This window comes from Anolis carolinensis, chromosome 1 (assembly GCF_035594765.1).
Source record: "Anolis carolinensis isolate JA03-04 chromosome 1, rAnoCar3.1.pri, whole genome shotgun sequence".
NCBI lineage: Eukaryota > Metazoa > Chordata > Lepidosauria > Squamata > Dactyloidae > Anolis > Anolis carolinensis.
In genome coordinates this window covers 301876189-301891178 of record NC_085841.1, presented here as the reverse complement: position 1 = coordinate 301891178, position 14990 = coordinate 301876189, and the positions used below count along the sequence as shown (strand labels likewise).

Genomic DNA, 14990 nt, shown 5'->3' with positions numbered 1-14990 from the left:
CTAGCTGTCTCAGGCACATGAAAACATCTTTAGTAGGTGACAAGTCTGCCTGGATTCATAACACCCTTTTGAAAATGGTTTAAATGAAGTAATGCACCCAAAAGAGCTGAAAACCCAGGAGATTATTGACTCATGGATGGGCAACAACAATGCATAGAACAGCACTTGTTTATCTGAAATGGAGCTTAGCTACAGGGCTACAGAAATAAGAGTGAACCCATCTGTCCAATAGAAATTATGTATGGCCCCTGCTCTTCATTCTTAGACTGTGCCCTATTGGTCACGTCTGGTGCATGGAATTCAGAATTGTCTGTGTTCCTGACTTTTGTGATGGCATTATAGCCTTTGAGAATTGCCTTATGCCCTGCTGGTGACAACCATTGTTAGTGAGAGACTGATCAGATTGAATTTAGAGGCTAGATGGGGCTCTGGTTTTTGCTGCTGCTTTTGACAGGGAGAGTATTTCTCATGCCAAATTATCAAAGGTAAAAGTTGCTAGGTAATTGTTATGCATTCTGCACAATAAATCACTGTCTTTTTAAGACATCCTAGGGCTGCCATATCAGGTCTTGAAATTAGGGCACCAAAATCTGAAATGTGCTGGTGATCCCATCTGGATGTCACAGGCTCTGTCTTAAGAGACATCCCTAATTATACCATTAAGCATTACATATTAACCAATAGCATTTACACACACAATGTAACAGTATTCACATAAACACACATACACAACCCTGTTTGTCCCTCTCATCTTTGAAAAAAGCTAAGCTAGGTATGCAGCTTGTCAAAGAACATCGCTAATGGTATTAAGCAACGATTAGCAATCTCCCCCATCCTCCCTTGGTTGGGATGAATCATGAAGAAGCAGGATTCAGTACTTCTTTTTGTCAACAATAGGTTTTCCTGTATCATCAGATACAGGATGTACCAAAGACACTTTTAAAATGTATACTTAACGGATCATTCAGTGAGCCAGCATATTTCAGGCCTGTATACTTTATTTTAAACATCATTAGTGTTGCTTTGCCTCTTCTTTTCCTCTTCTACCATTTATACAATAAGGTTATGTACATACAGACTGAGACTCATGTTTTCATTTCTTTGCAGAGGGAGAAACTGGCAAAACTACCTGAGTATTCCTTGCTATAGAACAAATTAATGGGATAACTATCAGCTAACAAGTGGCATACACACACACAAACACCACTTAAGGTGTTGTTAAATGTGAATGTTTGTGTAAATTAAAACAGAATATGACTATTTAAAATATTTTAAATACAGTATAACACCTCGTATCTGCGGGATCAGTATTTATTTATCTCAGAGGTATCAAACTTGTGGCCCTCCAGATGTTTGGGTTTTCTAAACAGATGTCCTTCATTTCAACAGGGTTCGCTATTACCTGAGATGTCCACACAAATTCTGGGAACATATTCCTCATTGATACTTTTTAAAATTTAAAGTTACTTAATAAATAATTATTCATTTAAATCTGAGGGATTATCTATATAGCAAAATAACAAGATGTCAAAACAAAAGAGTACCTCAATTTAGTCATACCCTTCTTAGTTACATTCAAGTAACTGGGCTGGAATATGAAAAAAGCATGTGCATTCAGATGCATATTCAAAATCTCACTTATTTGAAAGTGACATAATGTGATTGTGCACTTAGATGTACTGTACAGTCAGATGTACATTTATTTCACATCCACAGTTCCCACCAGATCCAACTTGTTTCCATGCACCCCTCTCTTTAGTGAGAGTGACGATTTGTTTAATTCATATTTCTCAAAATGCAAAATATATAATTTCACAATGTGGTTAAAAATTCATATAAATATGTGGTATTAAGATATGTCTTGTAGAAAGATTATAATGAAGTATATTAATTATGCACAGTTTTATCAGTTAATGTTAGGGCATTAAATACATTTGTTAATTTAGAGAATTGCACAGCTTGAAATAATAGTTCTTTTTAACTTATTAATGGCTCATGGCCTCTGTTTCCTGCCAAAGAAAAATTTACCATCTGAAAATTGAACACATCACCCTGTTGGGAAGTTTGTCCAGTCTCAAATGTCTATACAAGAATTGGGGCTTTTGGCACCAACCACAGAGGTCACTGATCTTATGTTCTTCCACTGCAGGCTCAGTCAATCTGTTCCCGATGAGTTCACTGCACCCTTGGAGATTCACCAGAAGCACTTTGGCTTAGTAGATGGTATAATCTCATTTCAGTTAACTTTGGGATAGTGTATAGGCATTGACTGCAAAACTCCCTCCTGGGTTGCACCACAAAGACCATTAAAACAATATGAGATGCACTAGAAGTTACATAATGGGTTTTCTCTTCGCAAGGGTGTGATCATGTAGTGAGTGAGTGAGTATGCATGAGTGTATGAAGTATGGAGGAAAGCACAGGTGTGCGACCCCACCCACTGCTCGCATGCAGCTTCATGGTGTTGCAACCCTGAATAAATTTGGCCCTTGGGTAAGAAATGTTGTCCTAGTTCTGTACTAGCAGCTGTACAATCAAAGCTTCAATTGCATAGTAAATTATTAATAAAGAATGACCTTTACTCTTGATTCAGCATCTGATATTAGTCAGTATAGAACTGAAATAAGCTGTAAACTGGAAGAAAAAGAGGTCTTGTAGAATAATTTTATGACAAGGCTGCAAAAGCGCAATCACAGAAGGATAAAGAGAGTCTATTGAGGGGACTTACCACCCAACTTGGTTGTCCTGCAGTCGCATTGTACTTGAATCATGATTGGATCTTTCTTTTCATCCATGGTAAATAAAACCTATCAATGAATCCCATATTTCTGTGCAATAATTTCCTTCCACTGCAGTCTGGATATTGTGAAAAGGAGGAAGCTCTCACAAGAATGCCAAAACTTTGTGACTGTTAGTTGTGGCATAAAGGGGGTATAAATGTGGGGGGAGTGTACATGTACTGGATAGGACAAAAAAGGGTAAGAAGCAAGGCTGTGTGGAAGACCGATTGCAGAAATTCATAACAAAAGACTAGTACTGCACAATTGTGCAGATATGTGAAAGGGATTGTACCAATAATTGTATGTTTCTGTTTACTTAAACAATGCAATCAGAATGAGATAACAAACTGCCATGATAAAGACTCTTGGTTGCCTTTGGTGCACTCATACACTGTGTTAACAACACTGCCTGTTAGCAAAGAGAGCAAAACAATTGTGAAATGTACTCATCAGCAAGCATATACTATAGTGCATTTCAGTGATGCAGGGCCACAGGGTTTACCCTCAGATCTCTTTTCAGTTCAAATACATGATAATGGAACCAGCCCTCAGAGTAGATCGCTACAATAGCGAGATCGCTACAATAGCGAGATGTCCAGGGCAATTGACATGATCGCCCCCGAACGTCCCCTCTCATTGCGAAGAGTCACTTCGGCTCCCTGGTTCACGGAGGAGCTGGTAGTGATGAAGCGCTCGAGGAGGGGACTAGAGTGCCACTGGCGGAAAACTCGTAGCGTTTCTGACCGAGCACGGGCTAGAGCCGCTATTAGGGCCTACTCCGCGGCTTTGCGGGCAGCCAGGAAGACCTTCACGACTGCCCGCATAGCGTCTGCAACTAACAGACCATCGGAGTTGTTTCAGGTCGTCGGGGAGCTCCTTCACCCTCCTGAGGGGGGAGGGGCACCCGAAGACTCGGCAACTCGGTGCAGCGAGTTCACGCACCACTTTGCAGACAAAGTCGCTCAGACTCGCTTCGACTTGGATGCTAGTTTTGTTGCAATGCCAAAAGAGGTAACTGAGGCACCTGTCTGTTCGAACTTGTGGGATTGGTTTCAGCTTGTTCGCCCGGATGACGTGGACAGGATCCTTGGGGCGGTGAGAGCGACCACTTGCTCTGCAGACCCTTGCCCCTCGTGGCTAATTAAATCGGCCAGAGGAGGGTTGGTAGAGTGGTTTGTGATGATAATTAATGCCTCTTTGGATCAAGGCAAATTTCCATCTGTCCTCAAACAGGCCATAGTGAGGCCTATATTGAAGAAGGCCTCCCTTGATTCGGCCATTCTAAACAACTACAGACCAATCTCGAACCTCCCTTTCTTGGGCAAGGTCCTGGAGCGGGTGGTTGCCTCGCAGCTCCAGGGTTTCCTGGATGACACCGATTTTCTGGACCCATCGCAGTCTGGCTTTAGACCTGGGCACAGTACTGAGACGGCTTTGGTCGCCTTGGTGGATGACCTCCGCAGGGAGCTGGACAGGGGGAATGTGACCCTGCTGGTTCTCTTGGACATCTCAGCGGCTTTCGATACCATCGACCATGGTATCCTTCTGGGACGGCTCTCCGGGATGGGCCTTGGGGGCATGGCTCTGTTGTGGCTTCAGTCCTTTCTGGAGGGCCGTTCCCAGTTGGTGAAGCTGGGGGACACCTGCTCGGACCCCTGGCCTTTGACCTGTGGGGTCCCGCAAGGTTCCATTCTGTCCCCCATGCTTTTTAACATCTACATGAAACTGCTGGGAGAGGTCATCCGGAGTTTTGGAGTTCGGTGCCATCTCTACGCAGATGACACTCAACTCTACTACTCCTTTCCACCGAACTCCAAGGAAGCCCCCCAGATACTGAACCAGTGCTTGGCAGCTGTGATGGGCTGGATGAGGGCGAATAAGCTGAAGCTTAATCCCGACAAGACAGAGGTCCTCCAGGTCAGTCGTATGTCCGATCGGGGTATTGGGTGGCTACCTGTGCTTGACGGGGTCGCACTCCCCCTGAAGGCGCAGGTCCGCAGTTTGGGGGTCCTCCTGGACTCAGCACTGACGCTTGATGCTCAGGTGTCGGCTGTGGCCGGGAGGGCCTTTGCACAATTAAAACTTGTGCGCCAACTGCGACCTTACCTCGTGAAGTCTGTTCTGGCCACGGTGGTCCATGCCTTAGTTACCTCTAGACTGGACTATTGCAATGCACTCTACGTGGGGCTGCCCTTGAAGACGGCCCGGAAACTCCAACTAGTTCAACGTTCGGCAGCCTTGCTTCTAACTGGAGCAAATTATAGGGAGCGGTCAACCCTCCTGCTTAAGGAGCTCCACTGGCTGCCGTTCACCTTCCGGACCCAATTCAAGGTGCAAGTGATCACCTACAAAGCCCTGAACGGTTTGGGACCCTCCTACCTTAGTGATCGCCTCTCCCCCTATGAACCTGCACGATCTCTTCGTTCGTCGGGGGAGGCCCTCCTCTCGCTCCCACCTCCGTCACAAGCACGGTTGGTGGGGACGAGAGAGAGGGCCTTCTCCGTGGTGGCCCCCCGGCTCTGGAACTCGCTCCCCAGGGAAATCAGGCAAGCCCCCACCCTGGTAGCATTCAGAAAGAGCTTGAAAACCTGGCTCTTTACTCAAGCCTTTAGATAAAGATTGCTCATCCAGAAGCAATCTGTATCTGTGACCATTCTTGTACCGGTTTGCACCTTTTACCTTTGTCAACTCGATATAGACTATTCCCATCCCAATTTGCACTTCCAGAATTTGCAGCACTTTATCAGTCACCTTGTGTCTACAATATTTATATGGTGCACTTTACCCAGTCTACTTTTACAATCTCTCAGTTTTAATCCATGTTTTTATTAGTTCTTGTTTTTTATTGGCTAATGTTTTATTTTTTATTTTTATTTTTTTTATTGTGCAAGTTGTTGTCTATTGCTGTGTTTTATACTGCTACTGTTTTTATTCGGGCTTGGCCCCATGTAAGCCGCCCTGAGTCCCCTTCGGGGAGATAGAGGCGGGGTATAAAAATAAAGTTATTATTATTATTATTGCCTACTCAGGCATCTCAAAATGTGCATAAATAACCCATGAAGGATGTTTCTATATTAGTTTCTTTGATGGATAGATGTTGTCTATAGTTGTGTCATCCAGTCTTAGCATCATTGTAAACCAAATCTTGCTTTAACAGATTATGGCATTAAACCACAGCACCTCAAGTTCGGGAGGAAATGGAAAGTACGCAAGGAATCAGAAAAACTGAAAAAAGCACACAAGAGCAAGCGAGATGAGCCAAATTTTGAAGAGTATTATGAAGATGATCTCTTTTAACCCCAATTTGGATTGTGACAATACAGCACACCTTGGTTGACTTTCCATTAGCTGATTTACAGCCTATACAAAAACGGCAATGCCTAATCATCTCAACTCTTACTGCTGTCATTTGATACGATGCAAATCCCTTGCCCTTTTGCTCATGAATCTGTTATGTGTTCTCATCTTATATTTAAGATTCCAAATTATATGTAAAAGTATTCATTATTTGCAATGTTTTTATAGCATTAGCATGTGTACATTTCCAATGAAACATTGACTCAATTATTTGAGGTTTTTTGTGTAGCATAAATGGCATTTTAATGGAGCTCCAGAGTTTTGTTTTCTTTCTTTTACCCAGTCTCCAGCAGAAATACGGACAAAATGCTTTGAAGGCCATTTAGAGTGGCTATCAACAACACTTCTGCCAGAGCTCTTTCTATGTTGGCAGGAGGAGAGGCCAGTAGATTAGCAATGGGCTTTGCAACAAAGCTGACTGAGAATCCTGGGATTTTGGCGTCTCAAAACCTTTTAACAGAGTGTGGTAATGTGACACATTTTTGGCATAGTTTGCAATGACTGCAGAATGCCAAAAGGTGGCCAACTCTATCAGGAACTCTCAGACATGGTCAGAAAGAACAAATAATCTTTTTCTCCACTTCTTTCTGAACCTACGTTCAAACTGGCAAATTATAACAACTCTTACCACCAAATATCTGATAGGAGGGTCATAAAAGAAAAGTCAATTAGTCACCTCCTATCCCACAATATGCTGGTTGAGATGATGGGAGCTGTAGTCCATCATCTATGGGAGGCATATTGGGGAAGGCTAGAATGGAGAGTATAGTACACAGCAATATCTTTTTAGTGACATACATATAAGTGTGGTTTACATGAATGTATTGGGGGGGGGGTTTGGAGAGGGCATGGGGAGCTATGCTCTACTCTTTTGAGCTTTGTCCAAACCTCCCCATAACAGTTTTCAAGCACTGGGAGGAACTGCCATTGTTGCAGTTTCCTGGTGTGGAGGTGAAAATTTTAGATTTTGAATGTGACTGCTATAGGGGAACACACTCTATCTGTGAGCAAGCTCCCATTTCTATCCCATACTCAGCTGAGACCAGCTGCTGATTTGTCATCTAAATTGCCTCCTGCTGATTGCCACACCAGAAAGCATCAGTTGGCGTTTGACAGCTGGCAGGGATCAGGGAAGGACATGTGGGTGGGGTGTAATGCTTCACCTGCTTAGTTTAGCACTTCAACCAGAGTCTCGCCTCAAACAATTCTTGGAAAGACAGACCAATAACATGTCTCAGGACTGTCATTACCTACAGTTAGACCAAAAGAGACCCTTTCACGCTTTTAGAATACAATAAAACATTTGCCCATGGTGAAAACGGAGGTCATTCAACAGTTTCCTGATGTTGATGTACTACAGTTTGGTCTCAAAATAGGCTTTGTAGAATTTCAAAATACTGCAGATTGTTGGGTTTCCACCTGCATGCACAAAAGCTTCCAGAACACCATAGGCAGATCCTGCAAAATTCACAGAAAACCTCAAAGGAAGTGCATTTGCTTAGAGGCTTCACCCCTTTGGGGAAGAAAACAAAACCAACATGGTCTCTTTGAAACATCAACATTTAATCATCGTTTTTCATCAGAGCAGATCCAGCAGAAGCACAGAACTCCCATCTGCAAGGAGCGGGTGGACGAGGGAGGAGGGCAAAGGCACACCTTTCTGCAGCTCTTATTATTAGCCCCCTTGTCACTTACGCTTCGCTTCTCAGTGGGACCCAGCCAATCCTGATTCAGTTTTGTGCTTATGACTGGAGCTCCCCGCAGGTCCCCTTATACAGATGAATCAGACACACACGCTGGATCTCAAGTCTTTCTTTTTCTTTTTCTTTTTGCAGGATCCAGATTCCCCCCCTTGAGCTCTGACCCTGCAGTTGGAAAGAGCAGTGGGGAAAAAGGGACGACAGAGCACGGGACTGGAACAGTAGGTGACAATAGGGCGCAGGCCCTTCCCGGCTGCCTGTGTGCTTGAAACCCTCCTATCTTTCAAAGGAAAGAAAGGGAGAGACAGGCACCAGAAGTTCTTTAGAGGATTTTTTTTTGCAGGCACAGAATAGCATCCATGGATACCAGAGGATACCCATCACTTGGGACTTGTGGGCACAGAATTCACCATAATTTAATTCTTTGTAACCTCTCCTCTTCATTCCCACTCCTAGCTCCATTGCCTCCCAATCAGGAATTCCCTTCCTCACTTGTGTTATCTTCTGAAACTTACAATTGAATCTTCCATGGCAGTTGTTTTCAGCACTCCAGTCCAATCAAACTACCATACCATGGGTTAACCAGAGCAGTTGGAACTATAGCAGTTCTTAGTGTAGAACAGATATCCAAGAACTTGTGAAAATCTCTCAATCTCTCTCTCTCTCTCTCTCTGTCTCTCTCTCTATATATATATATATTTATATCTAGTGCTTAACCATCCCAATCATATGCATAGTAAGTGACAGGCCCAGCCCTATCCTGGATCCAGTGCCCACGCCTCCTCTCCTCCTAAACCTGTGCGGCAGCGGCAGCACCTGTTTCCGCCAGGGGTACTTCTCTATGAATAAACCAAAAGAGGATATATATATATATATGTATATTAAAAATAATAAACCCCCTTTTGTCCACCCATCCCACCCGTCCCCAACTCTCTTGAGCCCAAAGCGCCCCAAAGGAAAGAAGGCAGGGCTTTGAGCACTGAGGGAAATGGCACCCATGCCTACTCCTCCTCCAGTCTTGAAGCGGCTTGTCCATGCACAATGGGGGGAATGACTCTTGTCTGTACAGAAAGGAGGGGGCTAGGCCTGCCCCCTACTCTAAGTAGATGTCTTCTGTGGGGCATGTGTATTCCACACATTCCTTGTAGAACTGATGGAAGGCCCTCCTACAAACAAAGGGGGAAGAAAGAGGGGCACATCACACAAGAGCTGGAACAATTTGATAACATAGAAGAACAGGAATCTGTGAACATCTTTTTTTTCAATTCTCTTCAACAATAGCCAAAATTTTGCTGAGGATTTTGTTGTTGCTGTGTAACTATGGCCCTCCCAAAGCCAACCCCACAAAGGGTTTTCTTGGCAAGATTTATTCAGAAGAGGTCTGTTACTGTATTGCTCTGTAAAAGAGCTCATGAGTGCACAAACATAAATTGAGTAGCTTTGCAATGCCCATATTCAGCTATGGTTGCCATGGCCTTGCAACGTACAGGCCCAAAGCAGCAATGTACACCAAGGCACTTACTAATGTGCATTTGGATACCCATTAGGACATGCTGGAGCCCAATGGAAATACTTGAGGTGCATTAGAAATGCCTAATGGGAATCCAAAGTGTTGGAGCACAACAGAAGTTCCCAAATTACATGAAATGTTTTTGATGCACATCGGAGCCAATGCCTGAATGCGCGTCTTTGCAATTCATCAACAGGGTTTCATTGTGTTTCTGCAATGTAGATATTTATTTGTTAAGTGACTCCAATGTCTTGACCTATGTCATCATTTAAAGTTTTCATATCACAGATCTCATAAAGAGCTTTACAGGTACTTAGGGGTGATTCTGCTCCCAGGCTTGGAAGTCTTGGAAGGCTAAGATACCTTACATCCAGAATTGTGTCAAACAGAAAGGAAATAACCAGAGCACCATATTGGGGCCAACTCTGTTTAGTTACTAATGATGGAACAACAGTGGGTTATGCCAACATAAGCAAACTGAAAGAAGTTGTTACAAGAATGTATCCTGTCTCTCCTTGCACAGTGGGTTTCCCCAGCCACAAAAGAGCAGCTGGAGGGCCTGGTTGTGACTCCCTTCCCCAACCAGACTGATTGCGGGTGCGCTTTATGGCTTGTAATGCCCAGCCAGAGAAAGAGGCAACCTTCATCCTCCTGGACCTCCAGACTGAGGGCAAAAATAGTTTCTTCCCCTGGCTGTTTTTTTAAATGTAAAGCTGAATGGTATCTGGTAAGAGCTCCAACACTGGCTCAATCATTGGCTGGGAGCCACCTGGCATACTCTGCAAAGCTGGAGAAAGGAGGCGGCTGTGTCCTCCTGTGCTTTGAATTCCACCAGCGCTCTAATAGCATCTTAGCCATAATGTACCAGACATGTTGTGAACGTGTAACAGCTCACACAAGTGATCTGTGCAATATAAGGTAGGAGCAACTTATGCAAGCATAAGGCAACTCTTGTTATGAGCAAGCTGCATTTGAAAGGTGCACTTTTCTCAGAAGTAAATGCTGTGGCCACATGCAGGTATATTTTCTATATTTTACATTGCTTCTGTAAACAGACTAGCCTTAAAAATACTAGTGTGGGCTGATTATGCATCTGTCTCAGAAAAATTCCAGTCCCAGGCAGAAAACTCTTGCTGCCATGAGGCATTGCTTGGATGTCACACAAGGAAGAGTCAGCAAAGAACAGAGGCACTAATCTGTTTTTCTTTCTCATTCTGCACCACTTTTCAAACCTGCTTCGGGAAGTCATTATTGGAAAGTCATTACTAGAGAGAACATAGAACACCAATGCCAAAAGGTTAATTTTCCTGGCACCATTTTCCAGAATGTGCTGATTTTTTCTCTGTCAAGCCAAGATAAATGCAAGTCTTGACCAGAAGGAGCTGAGTAAGTGAAACATAGACTATTCCTGACTATTTATAGATAAGTGACATCAAAAACATCAATCTGTAGGCAGCATTGGACTCTTAATTCCAATTAGATTGGCATTCTTGTAAACTACAGGAATTTTCAGGATGTAGCCTGTGACTCACCCTACAGACTCTGCAAGTGGTTTGGTGGACTCTTCTGAAACAAAGACATGGCACGCAAATCTGTGGTCAGCTGGGTGCTTAGTGATGAACCCAAAATACCTGAAAGACAAAACGCAACATATGAACTTGGACTAGAAGCATGGCCTGTTGTATTGTACAAAAAGGATGGTGTCTTTACTAAGCTAAAAAGCTTGCGGATATTCTAATCCCATTCCTCCTTCAATATCTTGTGTTTAGTGAAGACAACAACTTCGTCAAGAGCCAATTAAAAGTTTTGCTTTGAACATGTGGGCAAAATCAGGAAGTTGGAGAAATTGTACCACGAGAAAAAAAATCCCATAATTAATCTTAGCTGAGACATATTTAGCTTTTCTCCAATATGTCTGTGAATTGGGCTACTTCTTAAGCAATACATGTGAAATAACTGGTTAATATTCAGCACTTCAGTTAGGGATTCATGATCTAGAATTACAAATCTATACGTAATTTGTATTCAGTAGGAGTATGTAATTTTCCCGTTAACCTATGTAGATATTATCTCAGTCCACAAACTAGTGTATTGGACGAAAAAGATCTATTGAGAGCACAAAGGAAAAGATGTTTCCAATTCCCTCCTGCCAGTGAACCAACAATCAGAAGCAGGACTAATGTTGCATGTACTTGTCATAGCTTTGCTTGTTGTTGAGTAGGGGCTGAAATTTAATTCTTTGAATGCCATGGGTAGGCTTCCTTTGCCCCATACAACTGCTGGCTCTTCAACTGGATGGGTTATTAGATCAAGCCAGGAGATGTTACTTAGTTACACAGGTACAACTAAACAGTCAGTCTAGAATGGCAGCAATTACTTGTTAAATGTCTATACTCCTGATAGTCACTTCTGCCCCTGAAATCCTCATGGCTGCCGACAAAAATACTAAAAAACAAGAGCAAAAGTACAAATATAAAGGCATAAAAACATACAATATTGTCAGATTTTAAGACAAACAATATGTTCAAAATGTATGTTGGACAAAAAGGACTTTGTTCTGCATCTAAAAGAAAAAAAGCCTTGAAGCCAGATGAATCTCCTGAGGGTTTTTTTGGTATTGCTAAAAAAAAGCCTGTTAAAACTTGCCTTGGTCAATGATCTTAGCACATAACAGATTGATATAGGAAAAAGTGCTCCCAAGCCATTTAGCATTATGAGAGTAAAGCATTAAGACTCCATACTAGGCTTGAAAGTGAATAGAAAGTCAGTGAAGCTCTTTTGAAACAACAAAACATAGCCTAATCAAGCAGCTGAGCCAAAACTTTGGCTGCTGTGTTCTGAGCCAAGTGAAAACAGTTTTCAAAGGCAGTCCATTTAAGACACCACAGAAATTCAAATGGGAAATTCCTTGGAGGATGGACAATAGTGCCCAGATTGGAAAAGAAGATATATTTTGGACCAGTTAAACTTGGTTAAAGGCATGTCAGCGGCCAATAACAGAGACTACCTGGTCAGGAACTAGGTGTTTATATTTCCTGGGACCAGGAATTCCTCTATGGTGTAGCTCTTTCTGTTCAGCTCATGATTTCTCTGAACTAGCAGGGTGAGAACCTTCTACTTCACAAACGCCCATCTTGTCAGGATTTCAGTGACAACAATGTCTAAAAATGCCTATAGTTGAATGTTCAAGATGGAGAATTCACCTTATGTAAGCTCTCTCTTTTCAGTAACAAGCCATAGCCTTTTAAGAGATATTCATGTAGCCACATTACTAGATCTAGAATACGCTGCAAGGTATCACAAGAAACAAACGCAAACAGGCTAATTTGCCATGAATTGCTCCTGTTGTGTTTTGATCACCTCCAGGAACTTACTTGTTGTTCTTTGGATGGTATCCACAGAATGAAATATTCTTCAACTGGAAAAAGTGGCTACATTTATTTGCCTGCAGAATAAGAGAGAACCAGGTGTTAGATCTGGACAACACTTGGAATAGTCAGAGAATCAGGGGGCCATTTCTTGAAACCAAGTAGCAAGTAATATGCAATCAATTCCTCATTTGTTGGGTTATTGAGATTAGTTTTGATTTTAATGGTGTTTTAATACTTTACTGTTTTTGGTTGTTTGATTCGCTTTTTATATGTTTATTTGCACTTTTAAATGTGTTTTTATTTGGTTGACTCCATTTTATTGGGCTTGGTCCCATTTATAAGCTGCCCTGAGCCCCTTTGGAGAGATGGTGGTGGAATACATAAATAAAGTAGTAGTAGTAGTAGTAGTTGTTGTTGTTGTTGTTGTTACTAAACCAAAGCACATACTATAGAAGGATCCTCTATTTTGTCTTGGGAAATGGAAAGCTACTGTATATTTTGCAACCACTTGTCTTTTTTTCTGCAGATGCCTGTGTGATGGTATCAAGGAAAGCTGCAGGCTGTGAGCCTGTTGTCTCCTCTTGAAGAGTCTTATGTGGGAACACGAAGGTAGGTGTCACAGCAGTATCAGAGTCAAATGATTTTCTACCTGCACGAAGATTCAGTGTTGGGTTTTGTCCTGATTAAACTGGAATAATGTTCTGGCCTTGATTTTGTGCTCATAGCCATTAATATGGGCAGATTACTTCCCCTTACCTATAACTATTCCCAGTTCACCATTCTTACTCACCTTTCTAGAGATATTTTGGGTCAGGATTTTTAAATTATGTGCAGTCAATAGCTATTAAATTTATCAGAACTGTTCCTGAAGTATTTATTTATTATTTGCAGTATTTATACCCCGTCCTTCTCACCCTGAAGGGGATTCAGAGTGGCTTACAAAACACACATACAGCAAACATTCAATGCTGATTATACAATTACCAAGGACAGACAACACAAACAGAGGTAAAGACAGTTTTTCCCATCATATTTCCGGCATCTTGGAGGCTGTGTTGACTCCAGTCACGGGGGTGGTGGAGGAGTGCTAAGGAGTTTTCCTCCAATCAATGTCCTTAAGGGTGTCTTTATTACCTCCCCACTAAAAGCGGTACCTATTTATCTACTCACATTTCTGCTTTCGACCTGCAGGTGAGTTGGGGCTAACAGCGGGTGCTCACCCTGACCTGGACTTGAACTGCCGACCTTTTGAACAGCAAGATTTTTCTGCAACACAGTGGTTTAGCCTGCTGTGCTAAGCCTGGCTGACTATTGAGTACTTTCTCCTTGTACAACAGATTCAGTAGACCATATACTTCGTTGTTACAGCCTCTTCTGTATCCATTTACTATACCTGCTTCAATGCAGTTTAATAAATCAATCTATTTTAGCAATTCTAGCATTCATATAGACAATTCTTACTTCCTAGAATGATTCCCAATATTCCAGCAGTGGGTTTAGTACAACTTGCATTATTGGAGGCTTTGTGATGTTAACATAAGCTAATTTTAGTTTGCCTGTGCAGAAAATATGTAACTGTGGAGACAATATCTTTGCACGTTTTAGAAAAAAAAATTAAAATGTATATTTAGTTGAATAAATCCTAACAATAGCCACCTCTGCCCCTGAAATCCTCATGGCTGTCAACAAAAGATAATAGTGTTTGTTAAAATATAGCCTAAAGATATTAATCCGTTTATTTGTGTACATATGCACACAATCTCTGTCTTTCCAATCCTGGGCTGGCTGACCTTGGTTGACCCTGGTAGGGCAATTTCATTATTGACAAAATGCACTTTTTGAATGGCTTTGCTCCTTCCTCTTGAAAGCTCCATGTGAGCTACTTATGCAGAAAGGCTAATCAAAGGAGCTTTAGCACACAGATCTACAAAACACTGCTTAAAATAGTAGCAGGAGGCTTTCGCAATGCTTGATAGATTATTGGAGCAGCTTAGCCAACCGACCATCCATTGCATCAAGGTACCTACAGGCTGTGATCGTGTCATTTTATGTCTGGGCTACAGGGCAGGAACACTGCGGTGCTCTGCTATCTTATCTGGCAGACTCCTGCAGGAAATAGCAAGCAGTGCCAGCCAGCAGCCAGCAAATCATGATTTTGTTTGCATATTCTCTTCTGTTTACTAGCTGGAAGGTTGTTCTGAGTTGCATCTTTCTGGGAGAGGTAATGAGGCGTTCAAAGCATGGCCGTCTGTACCTTCAAGGGATCTGAGAA

At 42.4% G+C, this 14990-nt stretch overlaps 1 protein-coding gene across 2 annotated transcripts in view; it reads right to left on the bottom strand.

The window, feature by feature from the left end:
- Positions 1–7679: 7679 nt before the first annotated feature.
- The window catches only part of mapk8ip1 (mitogen-activated protein kinase 8 interacting protein 1), a 56631-nt gene continuing 49320 nt past the window's right edge, over positions 7680–14990 (bottom strand). For both annotated transcript variants that reach the window (XM_008105587.3, XM_008105589.3), the window contains exons 10-12: positions 12722–12792; positions 10880–10978; positions 7680–9003 (exon numbers count right to left, since the gene is read on the bottom strand). In XM_008105587.3, the coding sequence (XP_008103794.1) occupies positions 8931–9003; positions 10880–10978; positions 12722–12792 (243 nt within the window). In that variant the 3' untranslated portion in view covers positions 7680–8930. The remainder of the gene's footprint in view (positions 9004–10879; positions 10979–12721; positions 12793–14990) is intronic.